Here is a 24,310-nt window from a genome sequence, read left to right on the forward strand (position 1 = left end):
AATCACATCATGAAATTCAGAGATGACTCCAACAAGAGGAAAATGATTTAAAGACAGTCAGGTTTTGGGTGTAGATTTTGAAATGGAACGCTGTCCTCTTTTGGTGTTAGAGTGACAGGGTAATGGTCAAGGTAAATGGAATCTGAGACAGGCTTTTATTTCGACAGCTTAACTGGGGCCCAGGGCCTCTCACTATGGGGAAGGCTGGGAATGGGAAGGGTCATCCTAGGAATTTCAATCCAAACACTACAGAAGAAAAGAGAGCTCAGAGTAGCTCAAGGTGAAGGAAAAGGCAGCCCACTCTTCTCCACAGGCTCTGCTTTTGTCCTTCACGCACTTCACACTTGAGGGAGAAACTAATGACATTGACCTCGGGGGCCCCCATTCCGCCCGGCGGCGTCCACAGCTGTGGCGGGTGGTCCCTGTGGGCCTCTGCCCGCTGCTGCATGCTCCGTTAATGTGGCCCAGCCAGCAGCTGACTGAAAACAGTGGCAGGCGGGCACTAGGCACACGACCTCTGACACTGTGGGCCTTTTTTTCTCCTCTCCGCTAGCAGCCAATGGGCGGGCTCTCTCCACTGGTTGCCATGGCAACGAGAAGACTTGCTCCGCAGTGCCCAGAACAGATGTCACATGAGCCAAGATGAATGTGGTGGGGGCGGGGAGCGTGAGGTGGGAGTGGTGGGGGATGCAGGGGGACGCATTTGGAGTTAAATGGTCCCACCAGAGGGAGTCAGGCATATTTTGAAGTCATTGGAAAGCGGTAACATCTATTTTCTTTTTCTCCCTGTCCTTTAAGTTCCAAACACACACACACACACACACACACACACACACACACACACACACACACGTCCTTTCATCTCCGCCACTGAGGTGCCTGCGGTTCTTTGGCTTTCACGGCCAATATGAAAGCTCTGACTTCTCGAAGCCTTAAATGAACATCGTCTCCATGGCAGACATGTAAACGGGCGTTCTGCAGCCATTTAGGAAGGGAGTGGGAAGCTCTGTGGAGGGCAAGCAGAGAAACTTAGAATCACGCAGAGCTGAGACAAAAATCCACAAGGATTTTAAAGGCAGACAACAACCCTGCTTCACTCTGTTTATCCCTGAACTGTCAGGGCTCCTCCTTCCCTCCCCCCACCCCCCCACCCCCCCAATCCCCAACCCGGGGTAGTTTCTCCCATCACACCACTCCTAAGGAGACAGGAGTGTCTTTTTTACACAGATTAAGCCAGGGCAAGGCTTATAAATCTACCTGCGTGAGCAACAAAGGCTCCTCTGTTATCTCTAGAATAGATCCTATCCTAGTGCAAAATACTGTTATTTAAAATGTTCCCATTGCCTTTCCTTTCTCTTCCGCTGAAATTAACAAGTAGAGCGTGTGCACGCAGGCGCAGACCATAAACCTACAGTTGGTAAGATAAGAGAGATATTAGCTCAGGCGGGCTCTAGACACTGCAGACCTTTTCTCCTCCCTGCCTGCAGCCAATGGGTAGGAAACTAACCCTATCAGACCACATGAATCAGGGAGACAGGAGGGACAATGGATAGGTCCTGTCCTCATCTGATAGACGCAATGTGCTGACTGTGTCAAAGGACGGGCAAACGTCACTTGGAATTGTTTGCTCCTGTGCTTAACTCCTGCCACAAGCACAAGGAAAGAGCCTGCTTTGTGCAGGGTGCCACATGGAGTGTACTCCACAGGGGAGAGCCCACCTGTATTCAAGAGGGAGAAGAACATGGAAACTTACAGCGGGCCTGATGAAGAATGGAATGAGTGTGGGAAGCACAGCAGGATTCGATCAGGGAGGAAAGCAGGCTCAGAGAAGTGTCCGAGTGTGGGGAGCTAGGGGATCCTATTCCAAGACAGACGCTTGACATGTGCACCGCACCTTTAAAAAACTACAGCACCCTAAGAAGGAGCCATTACGATCCTATTCAACAAATCAGGACACCCAGGCTTATTGAGGTTAACACTCCAAAGTCACACCACAAGCAAGAAGCCGAGCTGCTGCTGCTCCCAGTCATCCCCCCACCTCCATGTGGGTCTTGCCCCATCAACCAGTAGCTCACCAACCCAGTGCTGCATCACTGCAAAGAAAGTAGCTGTGCGTGGGCACCATCTCCTGGTCAGCACCTACGTCCAGGAGACCATGGGTATCAAACACTCCCTGCATTGTGCCTAAGACATGGTAAAATGTTAACACATAACTATTAACATTGAAAACGCTCATCCGGAGACATCCAAAGTCACCTTGGATACCACAGGGGGTACATAATGTCGCACAAGCGGAGCCACTGCATCTTCTCATGCTGATCTTGAAAGATGAGGAGGAGTGGTCCACGGAGAATCTGAATTCACTCGAATGTCACCCTACGTTGGTCAGAGTTATTTTGTGCGGATACGGGCTTGTTGATCATTATTCTGGCCACTGAGTGGAATCCTAGGGTGCTTGCAGTGCACCTGGATGAAAAGCAGTGAATGTGAATCAAAGACTGATGGCCCGGCAAAGCCCTGGGGTCTGCATGGCTCTCAGCCACCGCAGGCAGAGCTCCACCCCAGGGACGCGCTTACTTCCCTGCCACTGCAGCAACACAATACAACCACCAGAGGGCAGTAACACAAACCAGATTTTTTTTTCACTTGGACCCTAATCTGAACGCACACAGTTTAATAATATGTAAAGCCCATTATTACAAGCGTTTTCTCTCCCCACCCCCTATTAATGAACAAATACCCAGGGGTAATGCGGATATTTCTAAATGCAGTCAAGAAAGAGCAATTCGTACTCATACACAAGGAGTCTAACACACAGTAATAAGTGGAAATGAAAATAATCACCTGGTGCAACTAAACCATTAAGACCAAAGATTTATCTGTCTATATGGCTGCACACACAGAGATATAGACGCCTGCCTTCCAGAAATGGGCATTTTAAAAACATTCATTTCACACATTCTTGTTTAGGGTTCATAATAATACCTGTGATGATAACCACAAAGCTACAAGAGGGTGTAAGAGGAATTTCATCTTTATTGCTGGGCAGACAAAGGGGATTTTTCTCTTTGACTAAGGTAAGTGAATGAATTATTCAAGGCTTTTCCATGGACATTTAAAAAGCATAACTCCATGAATGCTTTAAACAATAGCACAAGTTAAAAAAAAAAGAAGAAGAAGAAGAGGAAGAGCTGGCTAATCCCCAAAACCATAAAATATCAACTGACATTTACTCATGTCTACTCAGGGTGCTTTGATGCAAATATTCATAAATGATTTTTGGTGTTGGTGAAAGCAGAGTATTTTAGTGCTGTTGCTGGTTTTCACATCGGAGCACAGAGAACACAAGAGATGGAGAAGGGATATATCTGGAATGCAACCTATCCATTTCTTTGTGAACAAAGAAACAGGAATCAGCCTGCCATTTTCTCTGTTCATGACAGAAAGGAAGGTTATCTGAGCCTAAATTTCTGCAATGGTTTGAAATCTGAGGGCCCCTGGAAAAGCAGGATGAAGTCATTGCCAATAGCCTTGTCTCTGGAGTCACCCCATTAAACCATGATATTCGTAAAATGCTTGACAGATTACCAAGAACAGTGTGTGAGGAAAGCAAATGGAATTCAGAATCAGATGGCTTTCATTGTCTATATGTATTCCCTGGGTCATCTTGGAAATGTGAATGAAGCCCTTTAAGCTTCAGTTTCTTTCTAAGGCAGGTAGGAGGGCAGATCCTGAACTAACTCCCTGTGTGGGGTGAGGGTTACCACTCATATGATGTGGGACAAAGCACAAGAAACTGTTACAATTTATAAAAAGGTTTGCTGTTCTTATCTTCCCACTTTATACACAAGGATAGAGCTGTAAGGGCTCATCCAAGTTCAGAGTCGGTAAGGGCAGAGCAGGACCCCAGCCAGGCGCCCTCACCCACTGCTGAGGTTCTCCCTACCCTTTCCTGGCGTCTCAGTCAGCTCTGGCTGCCACGACAAAGTACTACAGACTGGATGGCTTTAAAAAAAGACAATTATTTCTCCCAGTTCTGGAGGCCGGGGGAGTGCCAGCAGGATAGGTTTCATTGTGAATATTATTTCATCACTTAGAGATGACTACCATCTCACTGTGTGCTCAGGTAACGTCTTCTCTGTGTGCTTGAGGGGAGAGAGAAAGCAAGGGAGAGGGTGCTTGCTGGTGTCTCTTTTTACAGGGACACTAATCCCGTCATAAGGGCCCCACCCTCATGACCTCATCTAACTCGAATCACCTCCCAAAGACCCCAGTTCCCAATACTATCACATTGAGAGTTAGGGCTTCAATATACAAATTTTGGGAGGACTCAACTGTTCAGTCTGTAACAAGGAGTAAAGGTGGTTCCTTACTCTGCTTCCTTACTCTGCTGCATCTTATTGGTTCAGGTCAACAAATATTTGCTGACAATCTACTAGGTTCGAAAAACAGAACCAGGTCTTGGGGGACACAAGGATGAACCAGGAGCCCCCAGACAGCCCACTTAAAGTCAGGACAGTTCCCAGAGAATGGTCTACAGGTAAGAGCATCTGTGACACATGGTTCTGTGCTGTTGTGTAGCACAGTTTATTGCAAGAAACTTCACGAGATCCTTCTTCCGATAGCTGTGTTTGAAACAACTGTAATGTGAGTCTGGCAACTAATCAGTACATAATTAATAGTTGATAAGGTAATTAATGTATTAATTTACTGGGGAAGGTGGGGTAAAGTACAGAAGGAAGGACATTTTCAAATTTTCAGGCTATCGATGCTTACAAGGAAACACAAAGGATCTGTACCATCTGGTAGGGAATTATCAGATCCAGTTATACTGTGATGATTATAGCATAACTGGATATTTATTGAGTATATTTAATTTCTCTCAATTGAGTTGGCATAATTGGAACTATTTTCTTGACTGGAAGACTGAAGGGGCTCAGCTTCATTGAATGAATATTGGGTGGGTACAACATGCTAGCTCTATTAGAGTGTGTGTGTGTGTGTGTGTGTGTGTGTGTGTGTGTATCCATACATATATATATATGTATATATAGGTCCATAACAAGAGATATTTTACATATATAGAATTTTCAATATATTTTTACATATATAGAAAATATTATTTAATTCTTATAACAAATCTATGAGGAAATTATGCTAGCCACACTCAGATGATTTTAAAATGAAGACAAGAAATAGAAGTCAGGGATCCACAGGTAGTAAGTGACTAAGACAGCACTAGCACATCCTCTCCAACCATTCCAACATTATTTTGATTATACACACACACACACACACGCACACACACACGCGCGCACGCTGGATCTTTTTTGAAGGTAGAGATGTTTGAAAGGGGATAAGCTGATGCAAATTTGTATCTCTGTTCAAAACTAGACAAGGATCCCTAGAGAGAGGAGAGCAAGCCCCATCCTCTCTGGGGTACCAAGTGTGTTCTGTGTGTGGCCCTGGGGCTCAGAAGAAGCCAGATGGGTGCCCACTGGGTGAGCAGCCCAAGAAAAAAGAACTCCCAGTTTCAGCCTCCAAAGGCTACCACTGTCACATGAGTCTGGACATATGACAACTGCAGGATGGAATCCAGGCCTGGGGACTGTAGTAGGCTCAATACTGCTGCCGGCCAAATGTTCACGCCCTAATCCCCAGAACATGTAAATGTTACTTTATATGGCAAAGACTTCCCACTTGTGATTAAATTAAGCATCTCATGATGGGGAGATTATCCTGGCTTATCCAGTGAGCCCTACATGTGATCACATGTGTCCTTGTAAGAGAGAAGGAGGGGGAGATTGTACACACAGAAGTGGAGAAGGCCACTTGGCCACCTACTCAGAGACTGGGAGGATGTGGCCACATGCCAAGGAATGTTGGCAGCCACTGATCAAATTAAATAATCAAAGTGAAAGTGAAAGACACTCAGTCATGTCTGACTCTTTGTGACCCCATGGACTAGACAGTCCATGGAATTCTCCAGGCCAGAATACTGGAGAGGGTAGCCTTTCCCTTCTCCAGAGGATCTTCCCAACCCTGAGATCAAACCCCAGTCTCCCACATTGCAGGTGGATTCTTTACCAGCTAAGCCACAGGGAAGCCCAAGAACATTGGAGTCGGTGGCCTACCCCTTCTCCAGTGGATCTTCCCAACTCAGGAATTGAACTGGGGTCTCCTGCATTGCAGGCAGATTCTTTACCAACTGAGCTATCAGGGAAGTTGAAGCAATGCCGAAAAATACTTGTTGCTTTTTACCTTTCATTTTGGGTACTTTGCTTTAAAATGACACCGTGTACAGTACAGTAACAGATTGCTAGATAATTGAAATTAAAGATAAAACATGATAAATACTTAGAGACTATAGCTATGCTGAAGATATGGATGGATGGATGGATGGATAGGTGGGTGGGTGGATAAACAAACATGTTGGGAAACAGAGAGATTAAGGCCCTGTTTCATATTTGACACATGGTGGGTTATTTAACATTCACCCAAAAAGCTTATCCAGAGGAAAGCTTATGCGTACTATTCATGAAGCTCTGAGGCACTGGGAAGGAAGTAGGTCATGTGGCCAGAACAGTCTTTTGATTTATTAATTCTTCAGCAAATTTCAGGAAACATAATCTATTACTGATCAAAAGATCCAGTTCCTAAATGAGGAAGAGTTGGATTTTCAGGACACAAAAATCACACGTGAACAATCCCCCCTCCCTGCCAAGAGCTATGATTCAGTTTAGAATATTAGAAAACATCATCACGGGCTCACTTGAGAGGCAAACTGTCTACATCTGGTGATCCAAAAACAAGAACACATCCAATTATCTCCTCCAATGAATACCATAAGCAGATGATTCCACTATGAAACTCTGGCGAAAAAATATGAAAATGCTACTAACAAAAGACTATATGCCAATAAATATGGAAAACTCAGCAGTGGCCACAGGACTGGAAAAGGTCAGTTTTCATTCCAATCCCAAAGAAAGGCAATGCCAAAGAATGCTCAAACTACCGCACAATTGCACTCATCTCACACGCTAGTAAAGTAATGCTTAAAATTCTCCAAGCCAGGCTTCAGCAATATGTGAACCATGAACTTCCAGATGTTCAAGCTGGTTTTAGAAAAGGCAGAGGAACCAGAGATCAAATGGCCAACATCCAATAGATCATCGAAAAAGCAAGAGAGTTCCAGAAAAACATCTATTTCTGCTTTACTGATTATGCCAAAGCCTTTGACTGTGTGGATCACAACAAACTGTGGAAAATCCTGAAAGAGATGGGAATACCAGACCACCTGACCTGCCTCTTGAGAAACCTGTATGCAAGTGAGGAAGCAACAGTCAGAACTGGACATGGAACAACAGACTGGTTCCAAATAGGAAAAGGAGTACGTCAAGGCTGTATATTGTCACGCTGCTTATTTAACTTCTATTCAGAGTACATCATGAGAAACGCTGGGCCGGATAAAGCACAAGCTGGAAACAAGATTGCCAGGAGAAATATCAATAACCTCAGATATGCAGATGACACCGCCCTTATGGCAGAAAGTGAAGAGGAACTAAAAAGCCTCTTAATGAAAGTGAAAGTGGAGAGTGCAAAAGTTGGCTTAAAGCTCAACGTTCAGAAAACTAAGATCATGGCACCTGGTCCCATCACTTCATGGCAAATAGATGGGGAAACAGTGGAAACAGTGGCTGACTTTATTTTTCTGGGCTCCAAGATAATTGCAGATGGTGACTGCAGCAATGAAATTAAAAGACACTTACTCCTTGGAAGGAAAGTTATGACCAACCTAGATAGCATATTAAAAAGCAGAGACATTACTTTGCCAACAAAGGTTCATCTAGTAGAGGCTATGGTTTTTCCAGTGGTCATGTATGGATGTGAGAGTTGGACTATAAAGAAAGCTGAGAGCCAAAGAATTGATGCTTTTGAACTGTGGTGTTGGAGAAGACTCTTGGGAGTCCCTTGGACTGCAAGGAGATCCAACCAGTCCATCCTAAAGGAGATCAGTCCTGGGTGTTCGTTGGAAGGACTGATGCTGAAGCTGAAACTCCAATACTTTGGCCACCGGATGTGAAGAGCTGACTCACTGGAAAAGACCCTGATGCTGGGAAAGATTGAGGGCAGGAGGAGAAGGGGACGACAGAGGATGAGATGGCTGGATGGCATCATCGACTCGATGGACATGGGTTTGGGTGGTCTCAGGGAGTTGGTGATGGACAGGGAGGCCTGGCGTGCTGTGGTTCATGGGGTAGCAAAGAGTCGGACACGACTGAGCGACTGAACTGAACTGAACTGATGAAGTCTTTGGCTTCCCTGGTGGCTCAGTGGTAAAGAATCCACCTGCAATGCAGGAGACTTGGGTTTGATCTCTGGGTGGGGAAGATCCCCTGGAGAAGGAAATGACAACCCACTCCAGTATTCTTGCCTGGGGAATCCCATGGACAGTGGAGCCTGAAGGGCTATAGTCCATGGGGTCGCAAAAGTCTGATACAACTTAGTGACTAAACCACCACCACCATGAAGACTTTGTCCAAAGGCAAGGAGATCCCACATTTTGTGCCAAGGCTGCAGCTCACCAAAGATAAGCAGCAGCTGTCAAATTCTGTAAACAGAATCCTACCCTTTCAAGGTCAAGGAACTCAGTGTGAAGTTGAGGTTTCATCCAGGTCCTTTCCTGTGAGATTCTGCAGCCTGCCCTAATCTGAATGGAAATTAGCAAACGTCTTCACCCTTTCTTCCTTTTCAAGGGTTGTTGGTGAGCCTGGTGTCTACAACCCAGCCAACTCTTCAGAAAACCATGGTTTAGATGGAAAAATCACTTTGGGTTTCTGGCTCATCAGCAGTACTGCACATCTAATTAGCTCAACAATTGGTCCCTGTGATAAAATCAGCTAGTTTTATGTTCAAATGGCTGCTCGGTGGTAAGCAGTACTGTCACTCTCAACTTTGCATGGCAGAAAGAAGTTGCTGAAGAAGCTGGTTACTAGGGAGTCACTGGGGGCAAACTAGTGAAGACTATTAAATTAGTAACCCGAGTCAACAATGTTATAGTTAGTGCAGAGGGGTCCTGCCAGGGTTCAAATAAGGTGATTCCCCTGGACATGGTGACAGGGCCACGAGAAATGCCAACTCTTACAGGAGAAAACGGCACATATAAAAGGACAGAAATCCATCTTCAGAACCTCCCCACTCTCAGAAGTAAACCCAAAGGTTTGTGATGAGATAGATTACAGAGTCCTAGACCCTCATCCAGTATTGTTAAGAATAACTCTCCCAGATTAAAGACCCCTACTGCTTCAGGGATCTGTCCAAGGGTTACCCTGGAGAGGAAACCCTGGAAGCCGAGCCTCTGCTCCTTCACTGACCTGTGAGAAGGCAACCTGTGACATCTGAGTCTCTCTCCCTACTTAGTGGACCTAGTAAAGACCACATTATTCTTTAAGGTAAACATAAAAGCACAGATCAACTTCTTTACAGTGTAAAAGCTAATTACACCCGCCTCTCACTGGCACCATGGATTACTCATTTTTCTTTTTCTGTGTGTATTAACCAATTATACCAATTAAATGGACACTTGGAAAATGATACGAGCTTCAAAATTAGAAACAAGAGGCATGGGTGCATACAATTTTATATAAAGATATAGAGAGATATATTCATACCTATATCTAAACATTTCCATTAGATCCATTATATCTATATATCCATTATATCTATGTATGTTTATAGATAGAGTCAGAGATACAGAAATGGTTCCATTTATATAAAATTTTTAAAACAGTAATTATCATGTAGGAAGTAGTCAGTACGGTTGTTGCTGTTCTATTATCAATATCATATATACACACAGATATATCAACCATCAGTTCAGTTCAGTCACTCAGTTGTGTCTCTCTGTGACCCCATCAAACGCAGCACACCAGGCCTCCCTGTCCATCCACCAACTCCCGGGGTTTACCCAAACTCATGTCCATTGAGTCAGTGATGCCATCCAACCATCTCATCCTCTGTTGTCCCCTTCTCCTCCTGCCCTCAATCTTTCTCAGCATCAGGGTCTTTTGAAATGAGTCAGCTCTTCGCATTAGGTGGCCAAAGTATTGGAGTTTCAGCTTCAATATCAGTCCCTCCAATGAACACCCAGGACTGATCTCCTTTAGGATGGACTGGTTGGATCTCCTTGCAGTCCAAGGGACTCTCAAGAGTATTCTGCAACACCACAGTTCAAAAGCATCAATTCTTCATCACTCAGCTTTCTTTATAGTCCAACTCTCACATCCATATAGTGAAAGTGAAGTTGCTCAGTAGTGTCCGACTCTTTGCAACCCCATGGACTACAGCCCATCAGGCTCCCCCACCCATGAAATTTTCCAGGCAAGAGTACTGAAGTGGGTTGCCATTTCCTTCTCCAGGGGTTCTTCCTGACCCAGGGATCGAACTCGGGTCTCCCACATTGCAGGCAGACGCTTTTACTGTCTGAGCCACCAGGGAAGCCACATCCATATATGACTACTGGAAAAACCATAGCCTTGACTAGACAGATCTTTGTTGACAAAGTAATGTCTTTGCTTTTTAATATGCTGTCTAGGTTGGTCATAACTTTCTTTCCAAGGAGTAAGTGTCTTTTAATTTCATGGCTGCAATCACCATGTGCAGTGATTTTGGAGCCCCCAAAAATAAAGTCAGCCACTCTTTCCACTGTTTCCCCATCTATTTGGCATGAAGTGATGGGACCGGATGCCATGATCTTAGTTTTCTGAACGTTGAGCTTTAAGCCAACTTTTTCACTCTCCTCTTTCACTTTCATCAAGAGACTCTTTAGTTCCTCTTCACTTTCTGCCATAAAGGTGGTGTCATCTGCATATCTGAGGTTATTGATATTTCTCCTGGCAATCTTGATTCCAGCATGTGCTTCTTCCAGCCCAGCGTTTCTCATGATGTACTCTGCTCTCTATATTTCTGCACATTACATAATTCAACAACTGTAGCCGGATGCCTGCTAAAGACTTCTTTGCTCTAACAGAGGAGCCAAAAAGTCACTAAATCATAGCAAATCATCCTGGAGACTGCAGTCAGCTGCCTGGCTTGGACCAGGCGGGGGCAGGTGAAGGCCCCTTTGCACATCATCACACCAGCCACCTTTCGTGCACCAGCTCAGATGCCCTCGGCCTCATCTCTCTCTTCCCTGCAGCACCCTGACACTGCAGGACAGACCACTGCTGTTGGGTAGAGGGTTGTACGGCAGCACTGGTCTAGAGTCAAGACTCTCTGGAGTTTAGTCAGTCTGCCAGGAGAGAAGTACTGGACTTTCTACTCATCTGTCAGTATAATTCAGAGCCAGTTTTTATTTATGTATAAAAATAAAAGAGACATGACAGTATTTGTTCTCTGAGTTGGTGATCAAGCAATTCTACATGGTTACATGAACCACAATGGATATCTGGATGTTGGGGGCACAAAAGAGCCCAATTTTTATTTTTGAAATAGACCCTACTTTTAAAAGCCAAGGCTGTGATTCATGAAGGGGATATATGTATATGTAGGAATGTATTTAATTACCATGTGCTTAGATACAGAACATTTGAAGAGCACTAGGTTAGAACAACTGTCAAGATTATTCATTGATTAACACTGAACAACACTGTTCAAGATTAACATTCCCCCAATCTACAAAAGTAATGGAGAAATTACTGCAACAAATAACACTTAATATCTAAATTTTACTTCATATGTCTATCAGTTTTCTAAGACCAATGTGAGTTCTACTCAAAGCTAAGGATAGAAAATATACTGGGGTAGAAACCAGACTATTAGGTGTAAGTTAGCCTCTTCGTCATTATGTGGGAGGCACTAACCTTTTGACCTTAACATCTTCAAGGTGAACACGAGAAGATCAACTCATTTTGAGATAGTCTGGAGGGAAATTAATATTCTTCTGGAGTTTCTTAGTATCATTGTTTATACCTTAAGAGATTGTGAATCATTACATTAGGAAATCAATATTATAGCACTAATTATATGTTACTAGTATTAAGAACATAACCTTCATAATTAAATCCCAAAGAAAAGCAATGCCAAAGGATGCTCAAACTACCACACAATTGCACTCATCTCACACGCTAGTAGAGTAATGCTCAAAAGTCTCCAAGCCAGGCTTCAGCAATATGTGAACCGTGAACTTCCAGATGTTCAAGCTGGTTTTAGAAAAGGCAGAGGAACCAGAGATCAAATTGCCAACATCCGATGGATCATCGAAAAAGCAAGAGAGTTCCAGAAAAACATCTATTTCTGCTTTATCGACTATGCCAAAGCCTTTGACTGTGTGGATCACAACAAACTGTGGACAATTCTGAAAGAGATGGGAATACCAGACCACCTGACCTGTATGCAGGTCAGGAAGCAACAGTCAGAACTGGACATGGAACAGCAGACTGGTTCCAAATAGGAAAAGGAGTACGTCAAGGCTGTATATTGTCACCCTGCTTACTTAACTTCTATGCAGAGTACATCATGAGAAACGCTGGGCTGGAAGAAGCACAAGCTGGAATCAAGATTGCCGGGAGAAATATCAATAACCTCAGATATGCAGATGACACCACCCTTATGGCAGAAAGTGAAGAAGAACTAAAAAGCCTCTTGATGAAAGTGAGAGAGGAGAGTGAAAAAGTTAGCTTAAAGCTTAACATTCAGAAAACTAAGATCATGGCATCTGGTCCCATCACTTCACGGGAAATAATAGATGGGGAAACAGTGGAAACAGTGGCTGATTTTATTTTTCTGGGCTCCAAAATCACTGCACATGGTGATTGCAGCCATGATATTAAAAGACGCTTACTCCTTGGAAGGAAAGTTATGACCAACCTAGATAGCATAGTAAAAAGCAGAGACATTGCTTTGCCAACAAAGGTCTGTCTAGTCAAGGCTATGGTTTTTCCAGTAGTCATGTATGGATGTGAGAGTTGGACTGTGAAGAAAGCTGAGCACCAAAGAATTGATGCTTTTGAAATGTGGTGTTGGAGAAGACTCTTGAGAGCCCCTTGGACTGCAAGGAGATCCAACCAGTCCATCCTAAAGGAGATTAGCCCTGGGTGTTTATTGGAAGGACTGATGTTGAAGCTGAAACTCCAATACTTTGGCCACCTCATGAAAGAGTTGACTCATTGGAAAAGACCCTGATGCTGGGAAGGATTGGGGGCAGGAGGGGAAGGGGACGACAGAGGAAGAGATGGCTGGATGGCATCACCGACTGGATGGACATGAGTTTGGGTAAACTCCGGGAGTTGGTGATGGACTGGGAGGCCTGGCGTGCTGCGATTCATGGGGTCACAACGAGTCGGACACGACTGAGCGACTGAACTGAACTGAACTGATAATTAAATATAGTGAGATTAAACCAAACAGAATGAATTGTTAAGTTTTTGCTTGGGGCTGGTTCTCTGTTGAACCTGCCACCGTGTCTCATCTGCTCTAGGCACTTCTCTAACCCATCTCCCAAGTGCTACTGTTCTTCAGGCCCTAAGCCTTCTCTCTCATCATGCCTTACTTTTCTCAAGTGATGGTATCAGCAACCAAGGCTTCATCTACCAAACTGAAGTTGACAATCCCAATAGTAATATGGGCTACCATTTGTTGAGCACTTTGCTACGCTCTATGCTTCACAAACATCAACCCAGTTAATAGTCATAATTATGTGTCCCCCAAAAAGATACGCTGGAATCCCAACTACCAGGACCTCAGCATGTGGAGCTCCCCTGGAGACATTAACAGAGGTGATGGAGTTAAATATGGTCATTAGCTAAGGCCCTGACCTAACGTGACTGGAGTTGTCATAAAGGGTATTGATTTGGACCCAGAAACAGGTGCACACAGAGCCGATGATGAGAAGACAGGGGGAAGACAGCCGGCTACAAGCCCAGGGGAGAGTCCCCAAGCAGATTCAGTCCTGCCAACACCATGACTTTAAACTCCCTGTGATTCAACAGAGCGTGAGACCACAGATTTCTGCTGTTAAAGCATCCCATCTGCAGTGCTTTGTCATGGCAGCCCAAACAGATTAATACAGAAAGAAGAAAGAGAGACTCAGAGAGAGAGAAATTTGATGTCAAGCTGTATATTCATCTGGATGAGCTGACTTTAGGAGACATGCACAAGAGCATGTGCTTCTATGGAGCAGAAGGGCTCTATTCCACGAGGCTGATAGAAATTTCCCCAAATGTGCAAATCGAACGCAGGGCCAGGTGCCAAGAACCAGACTCTTCCTCCCCAGGTGGCCTGGGAGGGAGATGGGACCTACCTTCTGGTAGTCCTCTTTGGACCTCAGGGCTGCCACCATGTGCTCGGCGGAGGTCGGGTAGATGGCGGAGCGGTACTGAGAGCCGTGGTCGTTGCCTTGGCGCATGCCTGGGGAAGTGGAAAGCATAGGGTTAGTGGGGTGGCCCGGGCCATGAGGCCAGTGTCACATGTCCTTCAGGACTCACGTCCTGCTAAGTGCTCTTTTCAATTACATCCTGACACAACTCTCCTTGAACAAGCATGCAACATATCTGTTTTGCTTAGCCTGTTTTAATTATAATGTATCTTTGCATTTTAGGAAAATTTATCACAGGTCTTGCATCAGAGTAGATGCTCTACGAACACGCATTCTTCCATGCAGACATTGAAATCATAACCATTTTTCGATTGTGAAGCACTGTGATAACACACTGTTTCTGTGGATTCTAATGAGACACTCTGTGTGGCAGGTGGTACCATCCCTTGCTTGGCAGATAAGGAAATGGAATAATATATATAGCAGTGCCTGGCGTGGTGCCCTACACACAGGAGATGCCTAATAAATGACAAAGTGACTGATGCTCAATGGGTTTAAAGAGTTTGCCTAAGGTCACACACCCAGTCAAAGGAAAACCTGGCATTTTCAAATCAGCCCAGTGCACTTTCCACTGTCACAGCAGCTCAAGCATAGAGCTAACAGTAGCTCAAGGTCAATTTCTAACTGAACGATGGAGTCCCCATCTTACACTGCCACTGGCCTGTCAGATCCCCTATAGATCCCCATGCTGTTGTGAAATGAACTTCACACATTTACTGTGTCACTAAAGCATCAGTTTCAGTTTTAACAAGTGCCCCCAAACTCCTCCCATAAAAGCTGCAACCTTCCTAAAGTGACAGTTCCAAACTTCCGAGCCCCCAGAGTAGGTGCTACTGCTGTTGCTGTTTGGTTGCTCTGCCATGTCCAACTCTGCAACGCCGTCAAGAAGAGCCCACCAGGCTTCTCTGTCTCTGCCCATGGGATTCTCCAGGCAAGAACACTGCCCTCCTCCAGCCAGCTTAGGTGACTTCCTAGAAATCCCATTCTCTCACCTGTGGAACCCCCTCCTCTCCTCCATATACAAAGGTCACAGGGGGATCAGGAACTCATTATTAAAAAGCCATTATCAATAATGACATTGAAATATTAATTTAATATTGTATACTAAAAATTAACCATCCCATGCCTCCAGTAAGCACTGAGTAATACCAAATTAGGATATCTATTTTGTTTCTATGTAAGTTATATATTCATTTAAGTATTATAGTGGTGGTACTATAGTGTAGATACATATAAGTAGGAGCTTCCAAGGTAGTGTTAATGGTAAAGAATCCACCAGCTAGTGCAGGAAACAGACACTGCTTTGATCCCTGGGTCGGGAAGATTCCTTGGAGGAGGGCATGGCAACCCACTCCAGTATTCTTGCCTGGAGAATGCCATGGACAGAGAAGCCTGGCAGGCTACAGTCCACAGGGTCGTACAGAGCCAGACACGACTGAAGCGACTTAGCACGCACCAACGCATATGTTATAAGTATTATTTATAGTATATGATATGTATGTATTATTGTAAATGTTACTTAAGAGACTGTGTAAGAGATTGGATAAATATACATTTCAGAACGTTCTCTGTCTTCTTCAGTTTTCCATCCTTCTCTTACAAGTAGGTCTTCTCCAGTGTGACTACACCCCACCCTTTTGTCCTAACATCCGTTTGCATAATGACAGGAGGGTAGCATCACTGTTCCTTCCAAAATATTCCTGTGAAGAAAAAACATTGCCAGATGACTGATTTTTAAAACAAGTCAGATCCCTCTCCATTTAGCACAAGATGCAGAAAACCAGGTTCTCCATGTGTCAGTCAGTCAGTTCAGTCGCTCAGTCGTGTCTGACTCTTTGCGACCCCATGGACTGCAGCACGCCAGGCCTCTGTCCATCACCAACTCCCAGAGGTTGCCCAAACTCATGTCCATCGAGTCAATGATGCCACCCAATCATCTCATCCTCTGTCATCCCCTTCTCCTCTCGCCTTCAATCTTTCCCCGCATGAGGGTCTTTTCAAATGAGTCAGTTCTTTGCATCAGATGGCCAAACACTGGAGTTTCGGCTTCAGCATCAGTCCTTCCAATGAACATTCAGGACTGATTTTCTTTAGGATTGACTGGTTTGATCTTCTTGCAGTCCAAGGGACTCTCAAGAGTCTTCTCTAACACCACAATTCAAAAGCATCAATTCTTCGGTGCTCAGCTTTCTTTATACTCCAACTCTCACATCCATACATGACTACTGGAAAAATTATAGCTTTGACTAGACAGACTTTTGTTGGCAAAGTAATGTCTCTGCTTTTTAATATGCAGTCTAGGTTGGTCATAGCTTTTCTTCCAAGAAGCGAGTGTCTTCTAAGTTCATGGCTGCAGTCACCATCTGCAGTGATTTTGGAGCCCCAAAAATAAAGTCTGTCACTGTTTCCATTGTTTTCCCACCTATTAGCCATGAAGTGATGGGACCAGATGCCATGATCTTCATTTTTTGAATGTTGAGTTTTAAGCCAGCTTTTTCACTCTTCTCTTTCACTTTCATCAAGAGGCTCTTCACAGTTCCTCTTCACTTTCTGGCATAAGGGTGGCAGAATCATCTGAAGTTATTGCATATGTGAGGTTATTGATATTTATCCCAGCAATCTTGATTCCAGCTTGTGCTTCATCCAGCCTGGCATTTCACATGATGTACTCTGCACAGAAGTTAAATAAGCAAGGTGACAACATACAGCCTTGACGTACTCCTTCCCCAATTGGGAACCAGTTTATTGTTCCACGTCCAGTTCTAATTGCTGCTTCTTGACCTGCATAAGATTTCTCAGGAGGCAGGTAAGGTGGTCTGGTATTCCCATCTGTTGAAGAATTTTCCACAGTTTGTTGTGATCCACACAGTCAAAGGCTTTGGTGTAATCAATAAAGCAGAAGTAGAAGTTTTTCTGGAATCCTCTTGCTTTTTCTATGATCCAATGGATGCTGGCAATTTGATCTCTGGTTCCTCTGCCTTTTCTAAATCCAGCTTGAACATCTGCAAGTTCATAGTTCACGTACTGCTGAAACCTCACTTGGAGAATTTTGAGCATTACTTTGCTAGTGTGTGAGATGAGTGCAACTGTGCAGCAGTTTGAACAGTCTTTGGCATTTCCCTTCCTTGGGATTGGAATGAAAACTGACCTGTTCCAGTCCTGTGGCCACTGCTGAGTTTTCCAAATTTGCTGGAATATTGAGTGCAGCACTTTCACAGCATCATTTATTAGGATTTGAAATAGCTCAGCTGGAATTCCATCGCCTCCACTAGTTTTGTTCATAGTGATGCTTCCTAAGCCCCATTTGACTTTGCATTCCAGGATGTCTGGCTCTAGGTGAGTGATCACATCATCATGATTATCTGGGTCATGAAGATCTCTTTTGTATAGTTCTTATGTGTATTCTTGCTACCTCTTCTTAATATCCTCTGCTTTTGTTAGGTCCTTATCATTTCTGTCCTTTATTGAGCCCATCTTTGGATGAAATGTTCCCTTGGTATCTCTAATTTTCTTGAAGAGATCTCTAGTCTTTCCCATTCTGTTGTTTTCCTCTATTTCTTTGCATTGATCACTGAGGAAGGCTTTCTTATCTCTCCTTGCTATTCTTTGGAACTCTGCATTCAAATGGGTATATCTTTCCTTTTCTCCTTTGCCTTTTGCTTCTCTTCTTTTCTCAGCTATTTGTAAGGTCTCCTCAGACAACCATTTTGCCTTGTTGCATTTCTTTTTCTTGGGGATAGTCTTGATCACTGCCTCCTGTACAATGTCATGAACCTCTGTCCATAGTTCTTCAGGCATTCTGTCTATCAGTTCTGATCCCTGGAATCTATTTGTCACTTCCACTGTATAATCGTAAGGGATTTGATTTAGGTCATACCTGAATGGTTTAGTGGTTTTCCCTACTTTCTTCAATTTAAGTCTGAATTTGGCAATAAGGAGTTCATGATCTGAGCCAAAGTCAGCTCCTGGTCTTGTTTTTGCTGACTGTATAGAGCTTTTCCATATTTGGCTGCAAAGAATATAATCAATCTGATTTCGGTGTTGACCATCTGGTAATGTCCATGTATAGAGTCTTCTCTTGTGTTGTTGGAAGAGGGTGTTTGCTATGACCAGTGCATTCTCTTGGCAAAACTTGGCCTTTGCCTTGCTTCATTTTGGCCAAATTTGCCTGTTACTCCAGGAATCTCTTGACTACTTACTTTTGCAACTCCATGTGTAGTTGTTTAAATCTATTTAAGTTTTTTTTTTTTTTAAGAGATATAGCATGTGAGGAAAAGAGAGCCCGCAGATGTTTATATTATTTGTATTTTTCAACAAGTTTGAGTAAGATTAGATACATCTTGTACACAGAAGACAATAACTATCTGTGTGTGTATCTGGAGGTCTGTAAATTATCATAGGATCATGGAAAATTGTGGCTTATGGATAAAGGTCTGCTTTTGAGAAAACAGAGTGAGAATAATTAAGAATCCCTCCCAGGATATGGTTTACAGTGGGCTCTCGCACTGGTAATATTTTCACAGATTATCCGGTAGAAGGATGACACAGTGAAACCCTTAAGTCTACATCCACGTCTAGAGCTCCTCTTGCAGTGACATGACAACCTAAGGCGTAGAAACATCTGGGAGATTTCGCAACATCGTGTGGCTGGGCAGAAAAGAGGCACACGGCTGTCATTCTGGGCAAGTATGAAAGGTAACTGTTATTGTTGCTGTTTAGTCACTCAGCTGTGTCCTACTCCTTCTGATCCCATGGACTGTAGCCCACCAGGTTCCTCTGTCCATGGGATTTACCAGGCAAGAATACTGGAGTGGGTTGACATTTCCTTCTCCAGGGGATCTTCCTGACCCAGGGATCAAACTGGCGGCTCCTGCATTGGCAGGTGGATTCTTTACTGCTGAGCCACCAGATAAGCCCATGTAAAGTAATGGATTTTTATAAAAAATAATTCATGGATTTATTTATACAATTAGAGTTCATACTACTACTGCACTCCAGGACAGGAATTTCTGGGCTGGGATAGTAATTTTTGGACTCTTCCTTGAAGCCATGATCCCTTGACTTTACATTCTAACTTGATCATCTGTTCACTGTAACACTGTCATATTGATATGGCTCCTGCCACTGTTGTCCCTGTCTTCCTGTGCAGATTTGGGCTGTCCCCAACACACTGTGCACAGAGGAGTAACTTTAAAGAGGAGTAACTTGAGGACTTCCCTGGTGGTCCAGTGGGTAAGACTCTGCCTTCCAATGCAGAGGGTGCTGGTTCAATCCCTGGTCGGGAAGCTAAGATCCCACATGCCTCATGGCCAAAAAATAAAGCATAAAACAGAAACAATACTGTAACAAATTCAACAAAGACTTTAAAAATGGTCCACATCAAAAAACACTTTTTTTTTTTTAAACAAAAGAGGAATAATTTTATGGGCATTACCCACAGCTCTACACCAGACTCACTGCACCTTTTGCCTTTTGTACAAACCCAAACTAACCATCCATTGGAGAGATGGAAGTTATTCACACAGTTACAGCCACATCTGTGGGCAGCAATCTTTGCAATTTTAATTTACAGCCTAGACCTCCTGATCACATCCCTTCTTGGATGTTCTAATAAAACTAAAAGCTCCTCCTGTCAGAAACAATATACTCTCTTCCTGGTCACTCTGGCTAAACCCCTGACTGACCAGGAAGGAAGACAAGAAAGTGTTAAAGAGATACATTAGTGGATGGAGAGAAAACATCAAAACCTTTGTTCAGATTTCTTTGTCTTGAGTGATACTAGACTAGGGGTTAACTCTCCAGTCTACTCAAGGATAATGTTATTTTGATTATATTTTCCCATCAGAGTTCATCCTGAGGAAGAGGTATAACATCTTAAACTCAAACCATACATCCATATCTACATACACGTGTGTGTATTTGGTCACTTGCAATCCATGTACCTTTCTTTCACTAATGAAGGCACTTACTAAATGGATGGATGAGTGTGTGTGTGTGTGTGTGTTCTGTCATGTCTGATGCTTTGAGACCCCATAGACTGAAGACCACCAGGCTCCTCTATCCATAGAATTTTCCAGACAAGAAAACTGGAGTGGGTTGCCATTTCCTACTCCAGTATTAAATGGATAGAAGCTTAAAATCTGAAAGCAGATGGTTCATTAGGAAATATGATTTGATGCTCAACAGATTGAGAAACCTATAGAACTCCAGCTTTTCTGTTCTTATTATTTTTAATACATTGCATTTGTAGGTGTTTAGCATCATTAAACTTTCCACGATTTCTTTCAACCTCCATTGGTTTATATAATGAACGCAAAACAGTAATTCAGATGTGAGGAAAACCTGTTTACTAAATCTCATGTAAGAAGTCTAGGACTTAGAGCTGCAAGAGATTGTTTTGAAGTCTGTCTCTGCCACTGACACATTTTACATTTTATGCAAATTTCCTAATCTTTCTGAGCTTCAAACCTCTTCTGTAAAGCAAGGATTATAAGGGCCTAACCTATCAATTTGTTTGAGGAGTAAATGAGATGAAAAATAAAACAGATCGTCAACTACAAAAAAATTATGTTAAATGGTTTTATTTTTAAAACTTTTCATAATCTTAGAAACGCTCATAACTAGCTTGGAATAAAAATAACAAATGATGTCACACAAGATACTATAGTGCTTAGTCGCTCAGCCGTGTCTCTTTGTGACCCCATGGACTATAGCCTGCCAGGCTCATCTGTCCATGGGATTTCCCAAGCAAAAATACTGGAGTGGGTACTCGAGAAGTAACCCTTTTTCCCCAGAAAAGCATTATTTAAATTAATACCTCAGATACTCAAACAGCAGGGGTCACACCGGTAAATGATCATGATTCATTTTATGTGTGTAGAAATGTACTATTCTGTTTTTAGCTAGTTTATTACTTTTTTAAAAATAGAATTACCTTCCTAGTTAACTTTGTTAATCTCCACCCCAGCTCTTCATTTCAACACATCCAAACCTAAGAAAAGGGAAAAACTCTGAGTGAATTCTCCCTCCCCTGCTCCTTCCCATGAAGAGCTTTCAAATGCAATGTCCTCACTCTTGGTCTCTGATCTGAAATTAGGAAAAATCTGGCCTGTTAATATTATCTTGTCTCTCTCAAGCTCACACCCACTGGGTTACCAAAAAGGGAGAAAGAAAGACTTGCAGAGTGGGTGGTAGAAAGAAAACAATTAAAAATTCTTTTTAAAAAACACATTTTTGAAAGGCCTTCTTTATGACTTCCTGCCTTCTTTTCTTCCTTCTACTCATTCACCCATTTTCCCCTGAATCAGGCAAGGTACTAGGTGCTGGGATTCAGAAATAAGACAGTCTCATTTTTCAACAAGGTCCCCCTCCTAGTACAGTGAACGCCAACCTAGGATTTAAACCTACACAATTGGAGAAGACTTTTGAGAGTCCCTTGGACTGCAAGGAGATCCAATCAATCCATCCTAAAAGAGATCAATCCTGGGTGTTCACTGGAAGGACTGATGTTGAAGCTGAAACTCCAATACTTTGGCCACCTCATGCGAAGAGTTGACTCATTGGAAAAGACCCTAATGTTGGGTAGGATTGGGGGCGGGAGGAGAAGGGGACGACAGAGGATGAGATGGTTGGATGGCATCACCGACTCGATGGACATGGGTTTGGGTAGACTCCGGGAGTTGGTGATGGACAGAGAGGCCTGGCATGCTGCAATTCATGGGGTCGCAAAGAGTCAGACACGACTGAGCGACTGAACTGAACTGAACTGAACTGTCCCTGATGTGCTTTCTCTTTTCAAGGCTGATGCAGAAGAAGCCAGAGTAAAACAATGGAAGACAGTGGAACAAAGTGTGTGTACATGCTGCACCTGGTGGCGAGCAGAGAATCCCAGCCGAAGACCCAGAAACAAGGACAAGCTTGGTCTGCACTGAGGGCTGTGAGGAGACAAGACTGGGTTCTGCCAAGTGTCCTGGAAGGAAGTAAAGTCGGTCGCTTGTGTGTGAGATCACACAGGTATTTTGAAAGGACACACAGGAGACCAGAGATGCATGGAAAGATCAATTTCTAGGGAGCTACAGATTCCGGTGGGACCCTGAGTGAGCATAATCATCAAAAATCCAGAGCTCTCTTTCACGCTGATTCAATGAGTGTTGCAAAGTTCATTGTGCCTTCCACTTGGCTTTGGAAAAATGAAGGTAAATTATTGACATTAGCTGTCTGTCTTCACATCTCAGGAAAATAAACAATGGACTTGCTGCAGGGGGTGAAGAGAGAATAACTGGCTCAGAAACAACATCCTGTGCTTAAAATTCTTCCAGAATCCTCTCTACACTAATGGGGACTGGGCTTTGGGGCATTCTTGGCATCTACCAACTGTTTGAGGTTTCTCCATCTACCTTCTCCAAATGAGATCTGAAAGGGACAAGCCGTCCTGAGACTGCTCTTAGATTTCCCTCTCTCTCAGCAGGGCCAGAGAAAGTGCTGGAAAAAAGAGAAATGCTTAGTCTATAATGAAGCAAAAAGACTGAGCAGATGACTTCTCATCTGCCCAGTGGCCCTTTCTAAACTTTAGCTCCTCATTGGGTGCTAGTCCTGTTTTACATATTCAGACTCGAGAGATGAGAAATATGTGTGAACATGGGAATTTTAAAGGGAAGTTCACACTATGAGTTGTTGAGAGGTAATTATTTTAAGAAATTTTTGGAGTCACCAGCTGATAATGAACAACAGGGCAAGGAAGGACACATTCCTAAGGGTCTGGGATTACTGACTCTGTGTTAGGGACTTCAAAGGAGCAACCTCATTAGAGGACTACCCATGTTGGATGCAGAAACAAGGTGACTCCCACCAGGATAAATCTGTATTCTCTTCTACAGACTGTTGCTAGGAAGAAAAATAGATCTCGAGCCATGTCTGAATGAAGCAGAGAAACTGGCATGAGTTTTGTCAAGAGATGGTTCTGTTTCTAATTCCACCTCTGTGCAATTATTAACTGTGCAACCTCAGCCAAGGCACTAGACCCATCTAAGCTTCAGTGACTTCATTTGGAAAAATGGAGATGGTGATGTGTACTCCACAGGGTTGTAAGGTGTCTTACATAGAAGCTCAATAAACACATCTCCCCTGTCCCCTTGTGACTTCTAATGCAGAAATTCAAGGAGGAGAAGATTTCAACCTAGTGTTTACAAATTTAAAAATTCTGTCAAGAAAAAGTGTCATTGGGCATCTAGCTGAGTCCAGGAAGTTAGAGCTTTAGCTATAACAGACCACTGAGCCTGATCTCAGTTTCCAGAAATGTCTATAATGTATCAACAAACAGATACAAATGCAGAGAGGCAAGCTGTGATCACTAGGATGGACATGGATCTACCTAGAATCCACACAGTTTAACCTCTCTGGCCTCAATTCATCATCTATATAGTAAGGATTTGGGTTAGATCCTTTTGAAACCAGCTTTATTGAGGTATAATTGACACATCATAAATGGTATATATTTAAATTGTACAATTTGATCAATTTTGACATATGCATATGCCATGAAATCACCCTCACCACAGTCAAGATAATAAACACTTTCCTCATACCTCCCCTCCTTTGTTTTTTGGCTGCAGGTGGGACTTTAGTTTCCCAATCAGGAATGGAACCCATGCACCCTGCAATGGAAGTGTGGAATCTTAGCCACTGTATGAGTATGTACCCACTATATGGGTATGAGTCAAGTGCTCCTCATACCCCTTTCAGATCTCCCCTTCTCACCACTCCTAGCCCCCACCCTAAAGTCCAAGGCAAACACTGATCTAAATTCTGTCATTATAGACTCATCTGTATTTTTTTAGAATTTTATACAATTGGAATCATATATAGTATGTACTCTTTTTTTTGTAATTCAACTATGTTGTTGTGTGTTCTTTTATTGCTGAGCAGTGTTCCATTGAT

The 24,310-nt window shown here is 43.4% G+C and overlaps 1 protein-coding gene and 1 long non-coding RNA gene across 7 annotated transcripts in view; one reads left to right on the top strand and one right to left on the bottom strand.

The window, feature by feature from the left end:
- The window catches only part of MSRA (methionine sulfoxide reductase A), a 389,493-nt gene that overhangs the window by 85,862 nt on the left and 279,321 nt on the right, over window positions 1-24,310 (bottom strand). For all 6 annotated transcript variants that reach the window (XM_081496028.1, XM_081496038.1, XM_081496004.1 and 3 more), the window contains one exon: window positions 14,300-14,406. In XM_081496028.1, the coding sequence (XP_081352154.1) occupies window positions 14,300-14,406 (107 nt within the window). The remainder of the gene's footprint in view (window positions 1-14,299; window positions 14,407-24,310) is intronic.
- On the top strand, window positions 640-23,955 carry LOC145508753 (uncharacterized). The gene is made up of 5 exons (XR_014055591.1): window positions 640-762; window positions 2,971-3,077; window positions 4,410-4,540; window positions 18,898-19,069; window positions 22,174-23,955. It is a non-coding gene; the product is annotated as an uncharacterized LOC145508753 (long non-coding RNA).

Source organism: Giraffa tippelskirchi, chromosome 1 (assembly GCF_054371585.1).
Source record: "Giraffa tippelskirchi isolate mGirTip1 chromosome 1, T2T-mGirTip1v1.2.pri, whole genome shotgun sequence".
NCBI lineage: Eukaryota > Metazoa > Chordata > Mammalia > Artiodactyla > Giraffidae > Giraffa > Giraffa tippelskirchi.